Genomic DNA, 27,214 nt, shown 5'->3' with positions numbered 1-27,214 from the left:
TGTTTATTTTTGTCAAAAACTAATTGTCAACATGGCAATTTAATTTCTATAACAGCAATGTTGTTTTTGTAAAATGTTAGTTGTAGCTGATGCATACACCTTATTAAATACACCTTGATACCATGAATTTTATGGAGTAAATTTCTCCCATTACTAAAGCACTGGTAATAAATCTGCCATACGCTTTACACGTCGTTTTGGTGAACAAACGTGTGGGTATGAAACACAGCTCGTTTAATGAAAACAGCTCTCACCGTTCAGAACAACAATTTGACACATTTCAACAATCGGTTTGACAATTACGAGTGACAGTTCGTGTTTTGCTGAACAATTTCTTTTCACAGAGAGAAATCCAGTAGCAAATATTTCTAAAGAATAATAAGAATACAGCAAATGCTTACTATCGACTTATTTTAAATGCAAATGAGGAGAAGTGCTTCGAGAAATCAGTTCTAAGCGAAGTTTTGCAGCTGCTAACGCCAGTACGAGTTCAGTGAATAGTGTTAATAATGAAGTGGGAAAAAGAATAAGAGACATAACAGAATTCTTGGGATCCATACAGACATAGCATATACGAAAACTTTAAAGGAAAAGTACGACGAAATAAAAACTACAACAATGCATACTTAAATTACTGGGACAGTGAAACGAGTCCATTCTATGAATGAAAATTAAGCACAAGGATCGGAGTTGTGTTCTCGGACTACTTTCGACAAGACTGAACGGAATGTTATGCATATTTGTCATATAAAATATATAAGATTTATCGTGTGTATGTGAAAGATCGGTCCAATGTGTGAGTGTTGTTTATATGTATGTGGGTATGTACATGCGATGAAGTGAAATGTGCAAGTTAAGGAATGTTGTTGTGTGTGCATAATAATACACACATCGTATCCGAGAAATGCAATTAGAAAAGGCAAGGAGAGCGCAGTAGCATACCAACAACAAATACTTTGATGCAGACGAACAATACGCCGTGAAATAGGAAAACAAAAATATAAAACGAACAAAACCCTACGAATCTTGAACCAAACAAACTCCTCATGCCGAAGCAAGTTGTTCCTGCATCATAATAAAAAAATCATCTGTAATATATAAAGAACAGTCCTGCAAGTTTCTGGGAACAAATCTGACAAAAAAAACTGGTTGGTGTACATCCCAAAGTTGCCACATTATTGCCAATAAATCCTGCGAAACAGGTGCTGCTGAATGAAGACGTAAACAGCGTACACGCTGAAAGAAACAAAAGATTGTCTCGCATAAATGAACCAAAATCGTTATTAATTATTCAAATCGATTCATATAGCGTTTCCCCAGCCCTCGCCGAACGGAGTCATACAAGTTTTTAAACAATCAAGCAAAGCCACTTGATTCAAGTCGAAGCTTAGTTCGTTTTTTAATTATTGTGTTTGTACTCTCGCTCTCTCTCTCTTTTTCTCTCTTGCCCGCGAACTCGTCCAAATCCCCTGACGTCTCCGCTCGCGTGCCGTAACTGGAATAGGAAAACAAAAACGAAAAACGACTTAAAGCCATATTATATAGTGGGACGTAACATACCAACAATCGTGCGTCCATCTATGCACACAGATAGAAGGAACGCTTCTCATTATTAAACTCACGGTATTTACTTTTTGTTATTGTTATTATTTTCGACTTTACTATTTCAATAACTTTTCTTTTGCGTTTCAACCCAACACTCACTTTACTGTCACAAACGACGACACACAAACTGCTCACTGTCATCGTTTTCGGTTTGTTCTTGCGCTTGACTGAAAAAAATAGCGCGAACTTTGTTTTTCCTGATTTTTTGTTTTAGCTCCCTTCAATTAATTATGCATAGACTGATACAGACGATTAATTTGAACAAAGCCGACTGTAAAGCGATGAACCTATAACTTCGTATAAGCCTCGAGATTCGCCGAATCACTGCATTGACGGCGTCATCAGCAGCATCCGCAACATTACGAAGAGAACAACTAGAGCAACTTTATACTAGTTGAATATCAGTAACCACTATCGTGGTCTTTTACCCGACCGTAAGTTTTAAATTAAATATTTTATTCATTTCGTACATTTGGATACATTTCATTGAGTAGAAAAGTCGTCTCAATGACTAATATATTCGGACGACTCTTACATTAAAATTTGCATCAATAATATTTAAGTCTAAGTTTTGAGAGTGAGCCACAACTATCTGCCGCAATTTAAAAAGTGGGAGAAATGTCCTCATATCGCTTGCAAGCAGCACACAGAACACAGTGAAAACAATCCTTTGTATCCATGGATCAATCTGTGATCCAACGTATTTCAATTGGATGTGGATTTTCAATTGATTTATTTGTTCATGAATGGGAACCTAGCCACAAGGCCAAGATCGGTTCACAAAATCACTATCCATCTACAACTCCAAAATCTTAAACCTAACCATAGATTTATCTTAATATGTAAATAAATAATTAATTTAAATTATAACATTAAATCACAGTATCATATGTGGATTTTACTCTTTTACAAATTTACAATTTTTACTTACTAATGCGTTTTCTCATTTATCCTTATTTTCTTCCACAAACATGCTCGTGTAACAAACTTTTTCCTCCTTTGAAATGTGCTCTAAAAATGGTTGTCTTAGACATAACAGGCAGGCACTGTGAATTCTCGTAACAAAGTGGCAGGGATACAAATCTAATAAAACCCCATTAGATAAATATGGCGAATCCACGAAAATTTAGTGAAAAAATTGCATTGCAAAAGCAGAAGCAGGCAGAAGGCACTGCCGAATTTGAAAAGATTATGAACGAAGTGAAGGCCACACGTGTTTTGGAGATATCGCCCAGCAATGCAGATGGTACCGAATCTACTACACTACATGGTAATACAACTGTAGTGGCCAGTGGAGGCAGTGGTACGAGTAGTGGCGCTAGTGGAGGCGGAGCTTCTCCAGATACGAATGTCGGTGGAGGAACGGTATCTGGAAGTTCGCCGACAGCTTATCGAGAATCTCGAGGTCGTAGTATGGGTGGAGGACCTATGAGAAGACCATCCGAGCGAAAACAGGATCGTTCACCTTATGGTAGTACTGCGGGTTTAATTTTAGGTGTTATGACAAATAATACCCAAAATACCTACTTGAGTCCACCCATGGATACCAGCTGGCGCAGATCAAACTCGGATTCGGCCTTGCATCAAACGCTAAACATGGCTGAGGGTAACTTTGGGACATCGCCACAGGCTAGTGTAATGGAAGACCTTAATTCCTTGCATAGCAATTTCCAACATAATCTGTCAAGTCATCAACAACAACACCAGCATCTTAGCAATCGATCTCATTCACCGAATATTGGCCGAAGTTACAGTCCGCAAGCTCAAAGAAGAAAGAACACAATCCAACAGAACCAACATCAACAACAATTGCATATGCAACGATTACAAATGCAACAGCAACAACAAGCGCAACAACATCAACATCTACAGCAACATATACACAGCCAACAAATGCAACAGCAACACATGCAGCAACAGCAACAACAGTGCAATGCAAAATTCAACAACGCTGGAATACCGGGTAATGTTATGAATTACGCCAATACCGGCTCGTTGCCTGACCTCACATCTGTCCACTTCGCTGCCGGCTCCAATATATCACAAATGATGCAACCACAACAACAGACACTATCACCCATGTTATCCCCAAACAATGGTAACGGTTGTCAAGAACGCGACCAGTCGTCAAGTCCTTTCAGTCCGCCCAATATAGGGAGAAGCGGTTGTGGTCCACCATCTCCGTACCACCAACAGGAAAGTTCTTCATCAGCTGTAAACACATCTACGTCGAATAACCCACAGTCATCACCGCATTTGTCCTTCACAAATTTGTCTGTACAGTCACCAGTAGGTGTTACCCAACAAAACAACGCACAAAATCCGAATGCATTCAGCACCCTTCCCACACTTGGTGCGGCTAGCTCTACCGGCAACCTCACGGACTATCGACAGCCTTTAAACCCTCCCAGCCCAGGTTCATCTCCAGGTCTTCTGACGTCGGGACCTTCCAATGACATTCACACAAGCGCGCCTGCCAGTCCCATTAGACATTGTCCAAGCAACCAGGGCAACAGTTCAACATCTGGTGGTGTAGCAGGGGGCAGTGGACGACAGAATGCGCAAATGCAGCAACCAACATTTGGAAACATTGACTCTTCTAGCCAGGGGTACAACACACTTCATCCCGCTTTTCACAATCACTTCGAGCAATTCAGCCTAGGAGATAATTGTCAATCACCACAAAACTATGATACGCTGGAAATCGAAGACTATGTTGCTTCTGCAACTTCAGGTACGCAGCAGGCAATGCAGCATAGTTTTAACAATAAGTTGTTTGATTTGGGTGATATTAATTCGTCATCGGCTAACGCAACTAGGTCACAGAGCACAAATAACACAACAAACTGCAACAACAACAATAACTTATCGGGGACATCTAACGATAGTATCGCACTCAGCAGCTCGCAGCATTTTCAACACACAAATAATAACTCGACGGTAAACACGACAAACAGTAACGGTCCCACGTCGTGCAGGACAGCACTTATAAATAACAACGATAGGCAAGACTTGCTGTCGGCTAACTCCTCACCGATACCTTCGCCGCTTTCCCATTGTTCACCTTCGCCTTCGTCGCCATTACCAATACCAATGTCTTCACATTCTCCTGCTCACCACCAACAGCTGTCACTATCGGTGCAAACATCGCCACACCACTCTCCGTTGCATTCGCCCCATCACGCACCATCGCCGCTGTCGGTGTCTTCACCAGGTCTCACAATGATGGGTGGAAATATATCACCAGTGACGTCGCCTTCTGCTCATATTTTAAATCACCACCAACATAATCACCACAGTAACCAGAATTCCCAGCAGCTGCATCATGGTCATACGACCCATAACAACTCCCAACATCAACAACAAAACGTGGTACAGAGCGCAAATACCACCACAAATATACCCCAAATCATATTCTCCGATTATTCTTCATCTCGCGACATTTTTGATAACCTCGACTTGGATTTGGCCCAGATCGATGAGTCGAGCCTTCAAATGTTATCTGACCAAAATCCAATAATGATTGCCGATCCTTCAATAGAGGACAGTTTTCGTAGAGATCTTAACTGATACTACGAGGAAGCTGTTGCAGCTATAGAGAGTGGTATACTTCTGGAAGACTCATTCGATCCCCTAGGGCCATTGGTCGATGTAAAAGAAGTGCTCGGCAGTCCTCCATCTTCAACAGCATCAGCACTAGTCATAAACAGTAGCGTGGTAGGTGGCGATGTTATCGATGATAAAGACGACGACAACGTCAATTTGCATAAGGAACCCCTTGAAGACGACATCCTAAGCGTCTTGAACGCAGAGCACGTTCACGCCGATGAAGACGACGAAGTGCGTAATTTCCTTTTCTAAAAATGAAGCGGCTGCCTCTCCACCAACGAAGGGGTTACGAAAAAACAGAAACAAGCTTTCATATATTCCTCTGATGCACAAACAAAACGACCCGTCCCACACTTCCCCATGAAGAGAAACTGCAAGCACGGATTATCTTCTACAAATCATTTCACAGTGGCCCAAATTTTCTTCGAATTCATTACGTATTTGGAGTTCTTTTTAAGCATCCTCGATTACAAGCTAGCTTATAATATTATTATTGATAGTATGTATTCTTGTATGTATGTAGATGGGTTTTACACATCAAAACAGATACTTCTTCTGATATAAAACGTAAGTTTATTAGGTACTTTACAAAATAAGTTTGTATGATTACAATTTTAGAACGTAGAAATAAATAATACCTATTTCATTCGGTACAAATGCGAAACTAGGCCTCATAGCAGAACCAACACCAAAATTTTGAATTTTGTCAATCGCCATCACACAGCAGATACACAAATAAATTAACATGAATGTCTAATTGTACAATTTTCCAAAGCAAACCTCCAAAAGTGTCTTAGACCAGTGACATAAGAGCTAAGTAGGTCGACTAGAAATCAGAAAATTCACACATCAAATAATATCTATTTTCACCAATGTACGTGATTATTAAGATGTGTGCATTTTTTCTTCTTTCTTATTACTCCATCCATTGATTGATGATCGACTTACATTCATACCTAGTTATACCTTGAGAGATATGAGTACAGTGTGACTAGCTGTATGGTCAGCGGCCAAAATAGAGGAAAGTCTATTTTGGCCGCAACTTACCAAAAGTGAGTGTTGAAGTGAGAGCGGTATTTTCCAATAAACCAAAAAGTTGTTCTTTCCAATCATGCGATTAAAATGTTCTGAAAAATACTGGAAATTATTATTTTTGACATTCCCTTGCACCAGAAGACAATTTTCTATACTATCAATAGAAATACACACGCTATCTACATTTGCCGGTCCTACACGAAACCAAGAACATTACAACCCGAATATATAAGGAAAATTACCGTTAAAACAAACAACTAAAGGAAATATTATTTATTCTTAAAATAGTCATATTTTAAGTGATTAAATTAACCACGATACTATCCTACTTTACCGAAACCCATCAAACTACATGTCATTGAAAGCGACCATCCCACAGATGATAATTCATTTTCAAATCAAGCCATTTTTAGACAGCAAATATAAAACCGTGTCTACATATACAATTAAATATTTATATACATATATTGTAATTTTGACCATTTACAAGACCTTCGCCAAAGTTGGAACTTGTGTAAATAACATAAAGAAATACAATTGCTTTCTAAAAATTTTATATTACAAAATAATATTTGTGTTTTTTGATTATTGTTAATTTTTCTTCTCAAAGAGTTAATAAATGTATTCATTTGTTATCCATATATACTTTAAAATATGAACATATGAGACACATGTTTAAATGAAAATATATAATAACATACTTATGTAAGCTATAATGTATAATTGTAATATATTTAATAATTTAAAATAATAAAAGTAGGGCGAAAATCCCTTTTGTGTATAGAATAATAACAAAGTTATTTGTTTGAACCTAAATAAATCTTTAAATATAAATATACAGCAGATGTGTTTATATATTTTCTGGAAGTTTATATTTTTTAACAAAAAGCCAGTTTATATTTTTAACAAAGAAAATCTCACCACTTTGGAAATTCCCTCCACAACTTTGCAAATATACAAGAGATGATCCTAAGATTCTTATTGTAAGGTACAGTAAAATATATGATTTTCAGATTAAATTAAACCTTCTCCAAACTAACTGAAACCTTTTTTTCAAATTAAACGAAACCTTTTTCTATAACTAAATGAAATCTTTTCCAAATTAAATAAAACATTTTCTAATTGGAATAAAACCTTTTACAAATGGCATAAAACATTTTCCAAATATATATAAAATAATAAAAGCAGGGCGAAAATCCCTTTTATGTATAGAATAATAACAAAGTTATTTGTTTGAACATAAATAAATCTTTAAATATAAATATACAGCAGATGTGTTTATATATTTTCTGGAAGTTTATATTTTTTAACAAAAAACCAGTAAGGAAATCTCACCATTTTGGAAATTCCCTCCACAACTTTGGAAATATACAAGAGATGATCCTAAGATTCTTATTGTAAGGTACAGTAATATATAGGATTTTCAGATTAAATTAAACCTTCTCCAAACTAACTGAAACCTTTTTTTCAAATTAAACGAAACCTTTTTCTATAACTAAATGAAATCTTTTCCAAATTAAATAAAACATTTTCTAATTGGAATAAAACCTTTTACAAATGGCATAAAACATTTTCCAAATATAATATTGCTAGTAGTTTTAAATTAAAATTGAAATAAAATAATATTACAAATGTAGTTATGTGGTCCTGTAATTGTTAATTTGTGTTTTTCAGATTGATATAAATATATTTTAATTCATTACCTAATTTTACTACCAAAAACTAAAAAAATAGTATAAACTGGGATAGTTCTAGACTTTTTGAAATATAGGGCAAAACTAGGGATAAATGCTTGTTCTATGAACATTTAAATTTGAAACCTTTTTCATTTATAAAATGTTTCTTTTGACATCTTTTTCATAGAACAAGAATTGCATTATAATACTAAATACATATTTGTTTTAATATAATTGTTCATTATAATGTAGTAGCCTAGACAAACGACAGCCTTAATTCTCGTCTGTCAGGGGTAAATATTAATTCAAATTAAGAACTATTTAATGCAAATTAAGGTCGTCTGTCTTTGGTGGATCATAAATGCAGAAACTCTCGTCTGTCAGGGGTAAATATTAATTCAAATTAAGAACTATTTAATGCAAATTAAGGTCATCTGTCTGTCTTTGGTATAACTTGCTTAACCTTGCAACATGTGGAATTTTTAAAACCATGCCCATCGTGTAGTTAGAGCTATCTTGCCGAGTAAGCTGTTGAAAACTTCGTGCTATCACAACAATGTTATGTTCCATTGAAACGTCACACAGCTTGCGCAGGAATATATTTTTGATATTTTGATGGATAATAAGGCGTTAGGAGTTTAAAATTGCACCTTTAGGATTCGATCATATTGTTAGGAACAATTGTTTTTTCCAAAGACCTTCTACAAATATTTAAATTTGTCTGCATTTACACTTGAATTTGATTTTTTTTTTTTTTTTGTAATTACTCCTGCAATTAGACTGTACCTGGGACACGAAAATACCTTTGGTTTTTCTGGGTCACTTCGAAAATTTGTTTTATAACGGTAAATGTGTATATATAAAAATATGTATAAGTCATCCATTTTTAAACCGATTTTTTTGCTTTTTATCATTTTCGAAAGCTAATTTAATTTTCTTCCCCGTAATATAATAAAACGTATACGGCTTGATATCAAAATTTCATCGTACAGTCCGAAGAAATATAAATTTTGTTTTTTTATGCGTATTTTTTCAAATTTAAACCGCTGTAACTCAGCCAATACTCAACCAATTTACCAAATATATATCTTGTTTGAAAAGAAAAATTCTACTTTTCGAAGTAAAAAAGAATAATATAAATCCGTTAGAAATAAAAGAAATTATTCGAGTTTCAAATTGAAAATCTATGAAATCGCGTTTTTTTCTACATTTACCGTTATTAAACTTATTTTCTAAGTGACCCAGAAAAACCAAAGGTATTTTCGTGGTCCAGGGACTCCAACTAAACAGAATTGCTACATTAGAACAACAATTATTGACACAATTAAATATTAAAATAAATATATAGTTCCTATTTGCGATCAGGTGTTTAATTCTTGTTCTATGAAATTAGATATTAAATAGAAGTATATTTATGTTGATCTCAAAGAAATTCAGTTACAATGTTACAAGTACAGAACTGCATAACTGCATTTGTGACTATTCTATTTAATGTTCAAATTTTCATTAAAAACTACTTGAAATATTACTTTGCCCGTGTCCGATATATATATATATATATATATATGTGAGTGTAACGAAATGCATCGAGCGTACGAAATTTAAAAGTTCAAAACATTTTGTCGTAGTGGGTAATTTGAATACATTGTACATTAAATATTTGTTTCAGAACTAAAAGAATCTACCCACTTGTCCTATTTGTTCATATTATAGACGAAAAGGGGGTCAAGAACATACATTATTATTTTTTTAATTATGGTATTACTTGTGTCTATGGTAAATTGTATTTGAAAATATGATTCACACTCTGTTCGTTTTTAAATAATCGTCATCGTGTTTCTCCTCGATTACACCAAACGAAGACTTTCCTCCAGGCACATTCACATTCTCTAAATGGGTTTCAAAAAACTCTTCAACGGTGTCAGTATTCCATTTTGTAATCGAAAGAGTCTCCTGGACCGTGCCACTGTGATCCAATAACTTTACAATGGGGTCTAAACCTCGAACATATTTTATTGTCAAATTTGGAAACTTTGCCGGACGACCACTTTTAATAAAAGCCTGAATTTGTGGGTAAGCCCGGAACTTGCACGTACAAACTTCCAAAATAGCCTTTGGGTATCGGCGATCTGCTGCTGGCAATTGATCTAAGGTACAACACTCCTTACAATGGGGTCTGCAAATATATATGTATTAATAATAACATTCAAAAGGGGATATTTTAAAATATGTATACTTGAGAGCCTCTAAAGCAAAATCATCCAATTTATCACAACTTGAACACATAAGCTGACCCTTTATAAAACCTAGTTCTCGACAGTCTTGGGCTGTGAATTCCGTTACAACCAACGGGAGAATTACCTAAAAAGAAACAAGCATCAGCAAAGGTTATTTGGTCACTGATGTACAACTTACGACACAAATTATATATTTTAACATTTTAGGCATAGGAAGGCGATCTAAAACACGTCAATAAAAATTCTTACTGCATAAAATTCTTTCAGTAAAATCCCGTAAGTTTGTTGTTGTTCAACTGTCAAACTTGCTCTCTCACTTGACTCTCTTTTACTGGATTTTTGGGTAAACAGCAGGGATGGAAAATTCAGTACAATAGTACTTTTTTCAGTACCTTTTTACCCAAAAAATTACCGTAGTACCCCCGTGACCATTTCAGTACCATTCCAATCCTCCAATAACCACGATATATATGTATATATTTGTTTTTGGATAAGAATTTGTTATGGATTTGACCGGCAAAAGTATTGCAGATAAAGATACTGATGTGATTGCATTTTTTCCTTAAAAAATGAATGGGTTTACGACTGAAAACTGTTCAGTTATGATTATAATTACAAACATTAAATTAATTTATCAGTTCCAATCTTTTTTAACCGGATTGTTTGTCAGATACTCAATTTGGCGTACTCTGTGCTATCTCATGATTGATGACATTCATAGCCGTCGTGATTACTTCAATAATTTCAAGAGCACTTTGGAACTGAAATTCGTGTTAGTTTGGGGTATATTGACTTTCGAGAAAGAGGTAGTAAAATTAAAATTAGTCAATAGCATACATATTCAAATGCAATCGAAAGAAGCAAGAATTCTCATATTATTTCTTGAAAAAGTACTCTTATTAAAAAAGTTCTCTTTTGCTACCTTTTCACATTTTTCAATTTAGTAACATTTGGTAACAATTTTTACCAAATATCGAGTAAACAGACAGACATAAAGCCAGTCGCCAAACCTGTAGGGTTGTGTCCAATAAGCTATATGAATCAGAGCAATGATTTTGGGCGATCAGCTGTCAAAAATGTTGTGATTTGAAACAAAATAATAAAAAACATAAAAATAAATGAAAATCACAATTTTTTTGGGTTTACAAGGAATATACTCCCAACGCACTTGAATTACCTTATAAAATGTTGTGTCGTTCCGAAACGAACTCATTTAAGGCCGATTGAAAAGGTCAACCCGAAAGCAATCGTTATCGACCATTGAAATCTGTTTGTTTACATTAATTCAAAATAGAAAGCATTTTGACAACACGTATGAAACTATACGATCTTAAAGGGCTAACCAGATTGCTCGCGTTGAGACATCCGTCGCGTTATATGTTATCGAAAATACAACAACCACAAGGAAACGATATGCGTTTGTGTTATCGTTTCCCTTTAAAGCGGTGTACACACTATCATTTTTGAGTGGCACTCTTGCCCAAATTTTGCTTGTTTGATAGTGTGGCTTCACATGTTTGTCATTCATCAGGCAACCACAAAAATATTTATGGTTGTTGGACAGTCAGTAATCGATAAAAAAGTTGACAGTCAAAAATGATAGTGTGTACACGCTTAAGAGCTAAACAGAATGCTCGCGTTGAGCCATCCGTTGCGTTATGTGTTATCGAAAATACAACAACCACAAGGAAACGATAACACAAACACTCGAAGTTGATGTGCGCTGCGCTTCGGAGTTAAATATATTTTAACTTTTTGCGTGCGTTAACGCGATAAAGGGCTAAGCAGAATGTTAGTGTTGAGCGTTTTTTGTTATCGCGTTAACGCACGCAAAAAGTTAAAATATATTTAACTCCGAATCGGTTGTTGTATTTTCGATAACATATAACACGACGGATGGCTCAACGCGAGCATTCAGCTTAGCCCTTAACTAAAAAACGCTCAACGCGAATATTCTGTTTAGCCCTTAAAGGCTAAGCAGAATGCTCGCGTTGAGCCATCCGTTGCGTTATGTGTTATTGAAAATACAACAACCACAAGGAAAAGATAACACAAACGCTCGAAGTGGTTGGAGTTAAATATATTTTAAATTTTTGCGTGCGTTAACGCGATAACAAAAAACACTCACGCGAACATTCTGTTTAGCCCTTTAAAGGCTAAGCAGAATGGTCGCTTTGGACGTTTTTTTTTTTTTTTGTTATCGCGTTAACGCACGCAAAAAGTTAAAATATATTTAAAGGGTGGAACACATACGAGGATTCAGGCCTGACCTGCTAAGTTGGTTTGTATGAAATTCAATATGCATTTCTTTCTCTTTATTTCTAATTAGCGTACAAAACAAGAAACAAATGTGGGATACACAGAAAATACTATTTTTTTTATATGTGACATATGAGTTGAGAAAATATAAAAATGTATTAAAAACAATAACATTTTCAGAAAAAAATGAAAACATGAATGGAAAGTAAATAGCTATATTCAGTAGAGAGGGAATAATATCAACACATCAACTTCGAGAAACAAATGTGGGATACACAAAAAATACAATTTTTTTATATGTGACATATGAGTTGAGAAAATATAAAAATGTATTAAAAGCAATAACATTTTCAGAAAAAAATGAAAACATGAATGGAAAGTAAATAGCTATATTCAGGAGAAAGGGAATAATTTCAACACAACAACTTCGAGCGTTTGTGTTATCGTTTCCTTGTGGTTATTGTATTTTCGATAACACATAAAGAGCTAAACAGAATGTTCGCGTTGTGCGTTTTTTGTTATCGCGTTAACGCACGCAAAAAGTTAAAATATATTTAACTTCGAAGCGCACCGCACAATAACTTCAAGCGTTAAGGGCTAAGCAGAATGCTCGCGTTGAGCCATCCGTTGCGTTACGTGTTATCGAAAATACAACAACCACAAGGAAACGATAACACAAACGCTCGAAGTTGATGTGCGCTGCGCTTCGGAGTTAAATATATTTTAACTTTTTGAGTGCGTTAACGCGATAACAAAAAACGCTCAACGCGAGCATTCTGCTTAGCCCTTTAGTGTTATCGTTTCCTTGTGGTTGTTGTATTTTCGATAACACATAACGCGACGGATGGCTCAACGCGAGCATTCAGCTTAGCCCTTAACTCCATGGATGGCTCAACGCGAACATTCTGCTTAGCCCTTTACTGTCGGACCATTTGGTTTGCTTTAATTTTAATTCTGCAGCGAACTGTTGGACCTTTAGCGTTGTACACACTAGCACTTTTGAATGACACACTTGCCCAAATTTTGCTATCAATTGGTCTGTTCCCGTAGTGCAAGAGTCTACCAGATTTTACTATTTTCGTCGATTTAATAAAGGAAAATTTGTTATCGCAGTAAAAAGTAGTAGATTCTTGCAGTACGGGAACAGACTAAATTTTTGTTTGTTTGATAGTGTGGCCTCTCAAAAATATTCATCAGTCGACCTCAAAAATATTCATGGTTGTTAGGCAGTCATGGTACAATTATAAAAGGTAACAGCAAATCCCAGCTGATTTGATTCCAACGTAATACTAGTGTCAATATGAATTTGACAAATTATGTTTTTAAAAATCACCCAACAGGAAAATTGGGAACGCATACAATTTGAAATTGTTCTTTATTAAATGTGCTCTTGTATTCAATTTACTCAATCTGCCTGCTGGGAAAGTTTGAGGAAGCAAATCATTCTTCAAGGAATAACTCGCTATTCCCAGCATTTTCATATGTGTTACACATATATATGGCAATGGCTCAATTATAGGAAAGATGTGGAATAGATAGATATATAAATTTGATAGATTTTCATTCATGTTTTTCAATTTTTATTTTGAGGATTCGAAAATATTTCATTTTCAAAATAAAAATAATTTGATGATAATTTGTTTGTTTGTTTACATTTTTCTGTCAAATGAGTTGACACTAGTAGAACTTACAACAACAAATTCCCATGTGGTTGTTGTATCGTTTTTTGTACAACAACACTTGCTGTTACCTTCTATTATTATACCATGTTAGGCAGTCAGTGATCGATAAAAAAAACTGCCACTCAAAATGCTACTGTGCACACCGCTTCAAAGACACCACCAGCTGCATATCTGCTGTAAAAATCCATTGTTGTTAATTGACTTCCATTATTAAAAACGTAAAGAAATTCCAAATTGTAGCTGACTTTCGCTTGCTGGGTGACCTTATCTTCCTTGCTGGGTGCATGTCTTCCTCTGGACATGCGTAAGCGAATGGTTTCAAAAGTGAAAATAAATTATAATGATAGGCCTGTTCCTTAACCTGCAAGAATGTACAACTTTTTACTGCGATAATTTTTTTTCCTTTTTGATATCGAAGAAAATAGTAAACATTTGTAGATTCTTGCAGTAGGGGAACAGACCAAATATTTATTATAAATTTAAAAAACTGAATTTTTATCAGATGCCATAAATTTGTTAGGCAACTATTTGGAATTGTAACGAATTTTGTAGCATACTTTAAGGAGATGTCATTATTTTTTGTTGAAAAGCGGGGATAAATTTGAAATAGGGTTTGGAGCAAATCGAGATATTGTGTGGATTTAATTTGTGAAAAGATGGAAATTTACATGCTCATACTAGTTTATTAGTCACGATCCTAATATATACCAAGATATATGACCAGATATATTCCAATATAGGAAATAAATAATGTATACCAGAGTAAAACACACAAACAAGAATGCAACAGTCCCATTTGAAATGTTCAACACACATATGTATATTTTTGTTTATTCAGCAAATTAGCACATTTTTTAATAACAAAACACGTTATTTATATATTACCGCTTTCATGGTGCCTAAAAGTATGAATGTTATTATATACATTAGCGTTAATTAATTTCTACAAAACGTTACCTGGCGAAAAGCTCAGAAACGGATACTGGTTTTGGTCTTATTACCGGATGAGTTGTCGTAGTTTCCCTTGTATGTCCTGTGTGTAATTCTGTGTGTGTTGTTTCTAATTTATTTGGGTCGTGTTCGTGGTTGTTGTTGCCACTTTGTAATTTAACAATTTCACTTTCCTCATTTGGGAGTTTCTCGTCACTGCCAGTAGTAGATATTTCGGGATGTTTGTGTTTCGCCACTAAAGGCACTGGTATATCTCGTTTGTGTTGGACAACGTTTCTGTAAATATCTTCACGTTTTGCTTTATGATGCGCCTGCTCGGGTGGTATTGTGGGATAAAAAGGTTTGTTAGTCTCCCGTTTAAATTTGCTCAATTCTGTAACATCAGAAATAGGAATTATTTTTTCATCAGGTTTTGCATCTTTTAAAACGCTGGGATTGATTGGTGTCGGGAAGTCAAAATAACTTCCAAAGACGTTTGAAAATGCTGAGCTGATTACTAAAGCGTAAAATGCCTGAAATTAATAATGGGAATATAATTCAAGACGTTTTTGTAATTGCTTTAATACTTACAATAATCTTCATGACGTTTATAGCTTGAAGCACCTCACTTGACTAAACCGAATCAACGATAAACACAGTATTTTATGGTTTGTGACATGTATAAAAACGGACACAAATACATATATGTGTAATATATTAACCAGATATAAGTGCTAATTAAAGATTTCATGTGAAATTTCATAACATGCAGGAATGTCACAGATTCCGATCGGAATGGGTTTAATTTCGTATTTCCATTTTAATCGACCATGGTTTACATTCTCCAGATTCCGAAAAAAAATGAATTAAGACTCGACAAAATGCATTTTGAAAAAATAGTTTATGAAATATGTAGAGGATATCAGGTATAACAGAGACATTTCAAGAATAAAAAAGCCAATACGCGATAATGCGTGTAAATGTAAATAAAATCAGAGGTATGGACTCAAACTATATGTTTTCAATTTATGAGCTTATAGCACTATGGTATGGTGGAGGGTATTCAAAGTTCGGTCCGGCCGAACTTAACGCTTCTCCACTTGTTAATTCCTTTAAATCAAGGCAGATTAAATTAAGTAGCCGCCAGGTACAATAATACAAGGTAGGGCAGCTTGAGGTGAAGAACAACAAGTTAAAAAGCGTTAAGTTCGGCCGGGCCGAACTTTGGATACCCTCCACCATAGATATACTAAAAGGTAGTTGAAATGAAAATGTAGGGAAAATACCAAAACCATAATGTGAACCATGTTCCAGAAAATGTTGATTTCATCCAACCTGTGCCTATCTTATTATTCTTCCAAACTTAGTTCAGGTTCGAAAATGTGGACTATCGGTCCGAAATGTGGACCTATACTCATAATTTTTTGTGGAGAAACTTGGTACCCAATAAGAACCCAACGTATCAAATTTCAGCGAATTCAGTTGAAAAACTCGGTCAAGAACCCCAAAATACCGAAAATTGGGGGGTACCCTTATATGGGAGCTATGCCTAAACGTGGACCGATATATCCTATCTTCGAACTTGACCTGCCTGCAGACAAAAGACAACCCTATGCAAAATTTCAGCACCCTATCTCAATTCCTTCAGAAGATAGCGTGATTACAACAGACGGACGGACATGGCTAGATCGTCTTAGAATTTTACCCTGATCAAGAATATATATACTATATAGGGTCGGAAATGAATATTTCGATGAGTTACAAACGGAATGACAAAATTAATATACCCTCCATACTATGGTGGAGGGTATAAAAAAGCAACTATGTACGTGATGACTTCTTCTGCCAAATATAGTCCTGATTTATATTAGGCGAGTTTACTCGCGGCAATTTTTATCGTTCTCTTTTGAACTTGATCCATGCGTCTATACAAGGCAATTCGGTTTCCAAAAAATTTTTTTATTTGTTGTTTTTTCACATTTAAATATATGTATGTATATAAAATGTCAACAAATACGAAATACACAAAACGAATTGCCAGAAAATTGTGTTTTTTTTTCATTTCTATACCCCTTGCCCCTCTCTCCTACAAACAAAGACTTGCCGCAAGTAAACTCGCCTAATCTAAATTGAGACATAAAATAAATATATGCAACAACTGGTTGTGTTTATTTGACATTTTTCCAACACAATACGAAAACTGAATGAAAGGTTATGATTTTTTTCCAAAATCCAGTAGACAATACCATGAAATATTTATTTCATCGATAACAAAGTAATTACTTCCAGACGAACGCGTTAAAACATCATTTCATTTCAATTGAACTTGAATATATTTCACTTTATTTTGATTTGATGGAACAAGTCACCTTGAGAAAAAATTGTAATCAGTTGGTAGTTGTGCCCTACTTTGTAATAATTAGACCATGCGTCGACGTACGAATTTTCAAAGTTGAAAAAATTCAACTATGACAGAACGTAGATTTGTTTTTCTTTGGTTGAAAAAAGAAACAAAACAAAAAGAAAATATATTTTTTCAAAATAATAATAATAATACGGCAGTACAAAACATTTTGCCATAGTGGGGAAGTTAAATATTTTTGTAAGCCTATAAATAAATCTGATCCCATTTTGACCAATATCAATAGGGCTAGTCTTTGTGCCAAATAAAGTTTCATCCCATTCGGATGGAATGTACCAAATTTCATCATCCATGATACCGATTTGTTGTATAAATACGACAGTGCACACCACTATGCCAACCATAATGGAAGGGAATATATTTATGTTTCTGAGTATCTGTATTGTTAACTGGATTATTTTTAATTATATTTAAATTGGCATTTGAGTTTATAAATTGTCTTCTATTGTACATTTAACATATTACTTTTTCCAAAAAAAAAAAATATGATATCAAATATAATGTATAACTAAGCTTACAGTGATTACATGGTTTAGTCGCATCATGACTGCTCCAGATTATTGTCAAAGTATATGCTAGTATTAAAAATTGAAATAGGCTGGTAATCATTGTTGGCAACTGATATTGTTGCAGTTTCTTCTGCATTTGTCGTTGGACCCGTCAGAGTCTTCGTCATCAATGGTTTCAATAGTAGACCTTTCAGACTGTATTCTGTTACATTAAGTTCAAGTTCTGTTAACTCGATCGTCTTTTCCATTTCATTTACATTATCGTCTACTATTTGGACGAATTTCTCTAAGTCATCAATTCGATTCTTTAGAATAATAAAATTTGGACCAAAAGCTAATACTCCACTCGCATACTGGTCGACGATTATATTTGATTCTGCCTTTACCTGCAAGAAAATATAGTTTGGTTAATATACCTACTGACATTAGTCTAGTTTAACTGAAACTCCAGGCATGACATCGGTGGATCTTGTTGTGGTGATATGATCACACACAGATCTATCAAATGTGTGCCTAGATATCATTTGTCATATAATTCAAAGTCGACGCATTTCGAATACTGATTGAAGCCATCCTGAACATTTAGAATGCAATATTACAAATAACAAAATATGTGATATCTTTCGATAATTTCAATTGATATTTTGAATAAGGAAGACTTCTGAAAATTATTCTAAACGTCGATATTTCTCTCCTACTTTACATTAGCCAAAAGTGATTCCAGCTCATCTAGCCGTGTTATCATGTCCTCAATGCTCATACATATCGGATCTACCTGAAAGTAAAGTAATAGTTAAATGTAGCATAGAACCTATCACAATTTTGAACCTCACTTACCTCCTTCTCCAGACTAACGCTTTGAAACACGTTGGAAAAATCTCGGGAGGCTTGATCCATTTTAAATGTTGTATCCCAATTCCAATGCAATCTATTCGAAATCCAATAAATTCCAACCAATTCGCAAATCTAGTAAATATGCCAAAATTAGATGGCAATACTTCAAAATCAACATAAAAAAAGTTTACAAAGAAAGCCATTTTGTTTTGTGCTCTCTTATGGTCTGTTCCCGTACTGCAAGAATCTACTCGATTTTACTATTTTCTTCGATATCATAAAGGAAAATTCGTTATCGTAGTTAAAAGTAGTAGATTCTTGCAGTACGGGAACAGACCATTAAATTTGATTCAATGCTTTACCAGTTTTATGGGTTCAGGAACGGTTTTCGAGTAAAAAGTTGCAAAACTTGTAAAATTAGTAGATTCTTTTAGGTTTTGGAACGGAGCTAAAATAAAAACGACGACTGAAAAAATTGAAAAACGTTCCACCTGCTAACGAATGGGAGGAGAAGACAAAATGGCCGATAAAGATGAACTCAAAATGGTATAACCGAAAGTTTACGAATGAGGTGGGATAGAGACTAAATGGAAACCGTGTTGTTTACGAATGAGGTTTAGGTATGATTAGGGATAAGTAAATCGACTTTCGATTAATCGACTTTTTGTATTGAAAAGTCTAATGCCATGTACAGACGAGCGTTGTTCCCTCTCTCATTCGTGGTTCGACTCTTAATTATGAAGTAATTACATAGTTCAAAGGAACTACATTAAGGAACTAGTTCCTTTTTAAAAAAGAAACGAGAATGATCGATCCGCTACGTGAACTAGATTGCCCAACTCTAAATAAATTCCAACCAATTCGTTTAGTGTTTTGTAGTTCGTGAACGACTTAGCGGGGTTTTACACTGTTGGTGATTGGGATTGGTGATGAGAGTTTTTCTCTCTCATTGGTAAATTGAGAGTAATTATAGTTGCGCTATTTTTAATTTTGTAACAAGCGTACTTTTTGTTAACAAAAGGTACGAATTTACATAAACGTACCAAAACAAAAAATAGATTTTTTTATTATTCGTGAATACATGTACGCTTAAATTATAATATATATTTTTTATGCAAATACCTGTTATTTTTCTCGATAATTATGATTTCTTATAATTTGAAGTAAAATTTTAGGTACCTTTTCGTACTTTTTTTGTTCCTACCTGTGGCAATGTTTTCCAACTCTATTCCCAATTTACCAATGAGATAGAGAAAAAACTCTCAACACTAATCCCTATCACCAACAGTGTAAAACCCCGCTTAGTAGACAATAGAAATAAGTAAATCGACTTTAGACTAATCGACTTTTGATTTTTGAGGAAATCGCAAAGTCGACTTTTAAAATCGATTTTCCATTTTTGAGGAAATCGCAAAGTCGACTTTTCAAAATCGATTTTCGATTTTCCTTATAAAGGGCTAAGCAGAATGCTCGCGTTGAGCCATCCGTCGCGTTATATGTTATCGAAAATACAACAACCACAAGGATACGATAACACAAACGCTTATCGTTTCCTTGTGGTTGTTGTGTTTTCGATAACATATAACGCGACGGATGGCTCAGCGCGAGCATTCTGCTTAGCCCTTAAATACTTGACGCCATGGTATAATAATTACAAGGTAGGGCACAGCTACCAACTGATTACAATTTTTTCTCAAGGTGGCTTGTTCCATCAAATCAAAATACATATTTTGTGTATGTATGTGTATTGTTTTGAATACTATGTCAAATAAATTCAAATTAAATTTAAATATATTCAAATTTAATTGAAATGAAAATAATGTTTTTAACACGTTCTTTAACACACGTCTGGAAGTAATTACTTTGTTATGGGTGAAACAAACATTTTACGGTATTCCCTACTAGATTTTGAGAAGAAATCATATAATTTCATTCATTTTTCGCGTTTTTAGTTTTGTGTTGAAAATATGTCAAATAAACACAAACACTTGTTGCGAATATATATTTTATTTTTGGCAGAAGAAGCCACACGTGTATAGTTGCTTTTTTGTTATTCACCTCAAGCTGCCCTACCTTGTATTATTGTACCAAGCTTGAAGCCATGATGCAATAATATGGTGATGGTTCAAAACCAAAACATTTGTTTTTGTCTCGATTATCTGTCAATTTTTTCCTTATAATATTGCAAATGGTTGGCAACACTGTTCATCGAATTCAAGTATAAATTACCCACTTTGACAGTTAATCGAGACATCAGCTGCGCTAAATGGCACAATGAATAGGTAGTCCAGTCGCTACTCAATATATGTTGATGCTAGACTGCTTTTTCAACCCGTCTTTCGCTATTCCGTCGTTTCTGTTTATAAACAACAAATACACGGTTCTGCGCGCTTTTTGTTATTGCTTAGAAAATTTTTCTTTTTTTTTGGAACTGGAAATAGTTCTTTTTCTTCGACGAATAAAATCTATTTGTAATTGATTTTGTTTTCACATTAAAATGGATGCGGATGGGGAACCGCCCCCACAACCACCTCAAAAGCCACTTTGGGATCCCAATAAAAGACGAGCCCATCTTATTGCTAATCAAAATAAAAAAATTATTAACAACGAAGGCCTTCCAATAAAAAATCAAAATGGCAATGACAGCTCAATTAGCAAGTCGGATGAGTCTGGAAATTCTGACGGCAAAGAAAATACAACAAATCCAACAATGTTATACCCAAGCAATCATCCTGGGCCCTTTTATGTCATTGTGACCACAAAAGAGCCAATTGCCACCAGAAGGAAAAATTGTGAACTGCGGTTGTATGTTCTCCTGCAAAAAATAAACATAAAAAATAATTATGTATGCAAGAACATTGGATATAACACCTTTCGACTTACCTTTAATAATTTTGCTGCAGCAAATGAGTTTGCCCAAAATCAAAAACTCCAAGATATTGGTTTAAATGCCATGATCCCTGATCGGTTCATTCAACGCTTCTTTGTAATTAGAAATGTTCCAAAAGAAATTGATACATCTACAATTAAGATATCCATTATGCAGAACAATCCCATGGAGGTCATTTCTGTTCAACGTTTTACAAGGAAAAACTTGGAAAATGAGATCGAAGAAACGGAAACCGCAAAAATTGGAATTATTTTTGATGGAATCCCGAAATTTATTTTTATGTGTGGAACAAGAGTTACACCCGAGCTTTATGTTCTTCCCACGCGCCAGTGTAAAAAATGTGGACGTTTAGGTCATATTGCGATTCGCTGTAAAACCAAAAAAAGATGCCTCGAGTGTGGAAAATTAATCGTTTGCCTAAATGATTGCGAAGAACAAAAGTGTGAAACATGTCTCAAAACAACAAAATGTGTGGACAATTGTGGTCCTCGTACATGCATTCTCTGTAACAATACTGATCATGTGTCAACAGATGAAAATAAGTGCCCGACATGAAAATTCGAAAAACATGTTAGATCAATTATGACTCTTACCAATTTGAGCAGAAGAGAAGTCTTAGAAACATATCCCGTGTCACAGAATTATTATAGCATTCTGGAAAACGATGGTTACAATAAAGAGTTTCCGACACTGAGTAAAAATACTACTGCAAAAATCAACGTCAATGACGAAATAAATCGCAGGGTCACAAAAGTGAAGTACAGCAAAGTTGCAGCCCCACCAATAATCATTAAACATCCAGTAGCGAGTCCATCCATAGTTATTCCTTCCAAACCTATGTTTGAGCAACCGTCCTTCTCCAAAGTTTCCGACATGGAAAAAGTTTTAGCAGCTTTCACAAAACAAATGTCTGATTTGCTCACATCTTTAAATTGTGACGAAGGTCTCAACATCCTTGATAGTTTCAAAAAATCATTGTCGAATTCAGCCACCACATCTAAAAATAAAGAAAATGAACAAGATAATTCTCAAACATCAAATAAAAAATCATAACAAATGCTTCAATTTTTAATTTTATTTCAATAAATTGCGTATTTTAAATTCATTGACTTTTTAATTTATCTAATAAAACGTTATGAACATTTTACAATATAATATCCAAAGCCTTAAAAAAAATAAGCACTTCCTTGAATTTTACTTAAACAAAATGAATATTGAAATTTGCATCCTAAGTGAAATCTTTAATATCGATGAAAATCAAAATGCTTCTCCTTTTATAAACTACAATATTATCTCGAAAAAAAGAAATGACAACTACGGTGGCGTTGCCATTCTATTGAAAAGAGACATTAAATTCAAAAGAAATAAATTTGAAACCAATTTGGACATAATTATATGCCAAACGACAAACCTATCGTCAAACTTCACAATCGTTTCAACATATTTTCCTCACTCAGTTAAGGCACATGAAATCAAAACAGAACTTGAAAAACTATTTTGTTTCCTCAACACAACGGCAAATGTATTGACTTGCGGAGATTTCAATGCGAGACATTGTTCATATGGCGACGTCTTTGTCTCTCATAGAGGCAACATAATAAAATCTTTATTCGACTCATCGGACTACTACTGTCTAAATAATGGACATTTCACATTTAAAAAGCGTGTCAATGATACAACTGGATCTGTACTTGATCTTTCATTTACCAATACCACCATGGATACCTCCTGGAAAGTTCTCAATATTTCAATCGGAGGAAGCCACCATTTGCCTATACTCATAACAATAGGCAATCTCAACAAGAAAAATCAGAAATTTCTGGCAAAGAAAAAGTTATTATCTAGTCTCAATCAAACAGATTTTCCTCCTTCTTTTGATGCGATTCAATCGACATTTAATAACCAAATTAAGAATTCAACATTTGTTTTAAAAGGAAAACATAAACCCAAGGCCTGGTGGGATCAAGTAGTGGAAAAAAATTTTAGATTGCTGTTAGCAGCGCAAAAGTCCTATGATCTATGTAGCAACAGCCTTACCGCCAATAAATTGATTGAGGCCACAAAAGCTTTTAGAAATGCTGTAAAATTTGCAAAAATAAAGTCTTTCAATTCAAAAGTTAATGAACTGAGTGAAGAACCGAACTCTAAATCTCTTTTTAAATTCGTTCGTGGTTGCAAAAACTCACTATCTCCGCAACAACAAACCAAATGGTGCTCTGAAAACGATAAAGAATTCTTAACACACCTTAAAAACCAGGTTCCAGACAACAATCCTCTTGATTTACCCTCAGCGACAGCGAACTCATCTACCGAATTCGCCCACGAAGAATTCACACTAATATTAAACAAGAAGAAAAAACCATCTGCTGCTGGAGTCGATGGCATTACATATGAAATGGTCAACAATCTGCCTCAATCTGCAAAAAAAATCTTCTTAGAGCCATTAACATTTCAGGGATGAGTGGAGGAAAATAAAAATTGTTCCGATCCCAAAAAGAGGAAAAGATTTAGAGGTATTTACAAATTACAGGCCAATTGCGCTAATTCCAGTTTTTGCAAAAAATATAAATTTGATGGTTAAAGAGAGGCTTCAAATTTTTCTCGACCAGCACAACATTTTACCACAGAGTACATATGCTTACAGGAAAAACTTATCCGCGTCAATGTGCATAAATGACCTGCTATATTCAATTAATTTTCACAAAGAAAAAGTTATATTATTGTCACTCGACATCAACAAAGCTTATGATTGTGTTAAAATCGAAATTTTATATAATATTTTAAACGAAATTCAATGTCCAAGAGAATTATCCACTTGGATGATAAATTTTCTCAAGCACAGAATTTTAGTATTGGGTAATGAAAGCCTTCCAATTTACAACGGTCTCCCACAAGGCAGCTGCCTTAGTCCCACACTATTCAACATCTACACTCTTGGCCTGCATGGTATTTGCGATCAATATACAAAAACGTTTCAATTTGCCGATGATTTCATCATTCTAACCGCACACAAAGAGTTTGAATCTGCCAACAACTTACTTCAAAACAAGGTAAATCAGTTTTGCAATCTAATGAAATCCTTAAATCTTTCCCATAACTCGGAAAAAACTGTCGTTATGTATGTGGCAAAGGGAGCCAGGAAAGTTCCTAAAATCTTAATACAGAGTACTACAGTCAACAAGATCAAGTTTCTGGGAAGGCATATAAAAAACAGCCTTTCCATAAGCAATCACTATGAAGAGGTAATTTACTCATGCGGCACAACTTTAAATGCTCTTAAAATGATAAACTCGCATAAACATGGTTTGAATCCTAAGATATCTTTAAACTTAGCCAAATCACTACTTTTTTCTAAAATCGAATACTCCATATCATCAATGGCTCATATGCCCAACTACATCAACAAAAAAATAACCACGTTCCAAAACCAGATTCTTCGGAAAAGTCTAGGTATAACTCCATCCACGCCAGTTCATATCCTTTACGCCTTAGCAGTCATTTTGCCTCCTGAAAAACGAGCACAGTATTTAGCAGCCAAAGAACTATTGAAATTTAAAATATATCACAACAACACGTATAACCAGTTTACAATAAACCCATCCATCAGAACAAATTTTTGTCTGGTGTACAATAAATTTCAAAATATCTTTGACAATACAATAATCAGTGTTTTTGAAACTCCAGGAACCAAAATCACTTTTCTATTAAGCATCTTTAATGTTGTGAAAAACTCACAACCCAAAGAATTTTTCAAATCCACTGTACTTCAAAAACTGCATGAGTTTAAATCAATCGGTGCATCAATATGGGCTACAGACGCATCGATAAGCGCAGATTCCACAGGATGTGGTGTCTGCAACATATCGTCCAATGAAAACTTCGTTTTCAAAATTGAGGCTAAACTGTCCTCTCTTATGGGAGAACTAAACGCAATAAACAAAGCAATTGATCTAATCATTGAAGATGGTATGGAAAAGGCTGCCATTATCACTGACAGCAGGAATGCCTGCCTTTTAATTCAAAACAACACTTCTCTTAACTATCTAGCCAATGAAATAAACAGGAAAATAAATAATTCCAAAATAAGTTCACTTACCTTTATATGGGTACCATCACATATTGGCATATCCGCCAACGAGCAAGCTGATTATTTCGCCAAACAAGCTGCAATCACTGGATGTATCATACCAAACCACCTGTCTGTGAAAGATGCCCACTCCATGATATACGACGTCCTGTGGAAAGAATGGACCGATCAATACAAAACTACATATACACGTAAAGGAACATACTTCACCAATTTCTTTTCAACACCTCCAAAAAATTATTGGTTCTCCGGGACACCTCTGTCTCCTGGTGAAATTAAACTTGTCAACAGACTACTGTCCGGCCACACATATGCGAAGACGTACCTACACCAAATCAACATAGAAAGTAGTAACCTCGGCGACTTGTGCAACATCCCCGAAACGGAAGATCATCTGATTTTTTATTGTCCGAAATATTTAGCAATTAGAAGGAATTTTGAGTTTTTTAATCACTACACCAATTTATGTGACCTCCTAAAACAACGTCCCAATGCTTCTCTTAAGGAATTATGCAAATTTACTTTATAAGGGCAAAAAACGCGTCACTCAACACACAATCAATGAATGGAAATCTTCACTTACAGCCTGTTTTTGTAATTTGTTCCGGCAGTCACACGTATCGTTCGTATTAAAACGTATACTCTTAAGGAATTATGCAAATTTATCTCCACCGCCAACATCAAGTTATAAGGGCAAAAAACGCGTCACTCAACACACAATCAATGAATGGAAATCTTCACTTAAACTACTACATAACACTTAAAAAATAGTCTACATGATAATACTCAGCAGTGGTTATGAGTACTCGGGTACTCGTCCAACAAACAACACAAAGCCCAAAAAAAAAAGAATAGGTAGTCATTCATTGTGCCATGCTTGAAGCCTTATTCTGGATGTCAATTCCACGTGATTTTACTCGCTCTTCCCCTTTGACTTATTCTGAACAACATTTCACAGTGAATTTTTTCGCGTTCTCGTTTTCGCCATATTCTGAATGAAGTTCGAAAGCGAAAACATCTGCTTCGGTGAAAAATTAGTTATTCTGGATTACAGGGAGTGGGAGAATGAGATGACATTTGGGCGAAATGTTTCGCTAATAAATTTAAAGGGAGCTGCTTACAAACACATAAGTAATAAATATTTTCATGAAAAATATCAACACAATACTTATTCTATGACGAATATAAAGATAAATGATTGTATGCAATTTTAACTCGAAAACAACAAATAAACTGCCATTGGAATATTGATAACGATGTCGATTCCTGCAGTACAGGAAAATAGCACATGTGTTTAGTGGCAAAAATTGCTAAATAATTTATATTTATAAATTTAACACTAAAGCGGTGTACACACTAGCACTTTTGAGTGGCACTCTTGCCCAAATTTTGCTTGTTTGATAGTGGCCTCTCATGTTTGTCATTCATCGGTCAACCAC

The 27,214-nt window shown here is 34.8% G+C and overlaps 3 protein-coding genes across 3 annotated transcripts in view; 2 read left to right on the top strand and 1 right to left on the bottom strand.

The window, feature by feature from the left end:
- The window catches only part of LOC133334139 (ATP-dependent RNA helicase DDX42), a 61,629-nt gene that overhangs the window by 30,616 nt on the left and 3,799 nt on the right, over window positions 1-27,214 (top strand). The gene's annotated exons all lie outside the window — the stretch shown is intronic.
- LOC133334133 (myb-like protein I) lies at window positions 2,701-5,466 on the top strand. The gene is given in 1 exon segment (XM_061542429.1): window positions 2,701-5,466. A coding segment is annotated over 1 exon segment (2,754 nt). The 5' UTR covers window positions 2,701-2,712.
- LOC133334166 (uncharacterized) lies at window positions 9,726-15,636 on the bottom strand. Its single transcript, XM_061542463.1, has 4 exons — window positions 15,625-15,636; window positions 15,105-15,566; window positions 10,162-10,286; window positions 9,726-10,101 (listed from the first exon to the last, which is right to left on the bottom strand). The coding sequence occupies exons 1-4, from the start codon at window positions 15,634-15,636 to the stop codon at window positions 9,726-9,728; spliced, it is 975 nt and encodes a 324-aa protein (XP_061398447.1).

Source organism: Musca vetustissima, unplaced genomic scaffold (assembly GCF_032173495.1).
Source record: "Musca vetustissima isolate MV318-11 ecotype Yass unplaced genomic scaffold, APGP_CSIRO_Mvet_v1 utg3141, whole genome shotgun sequence".
Lineage (NCBI taxonomy): Eukaryota > Metazoa > Arthropoda > Insecta > Diptera > Muscidae > Musca > Musca vetustissima.
The sequence above is the reverse complement of the archived record's forward strand: the minus strand, read 5'-3'. Positions and strand labels throughout refer to the sequence as shown.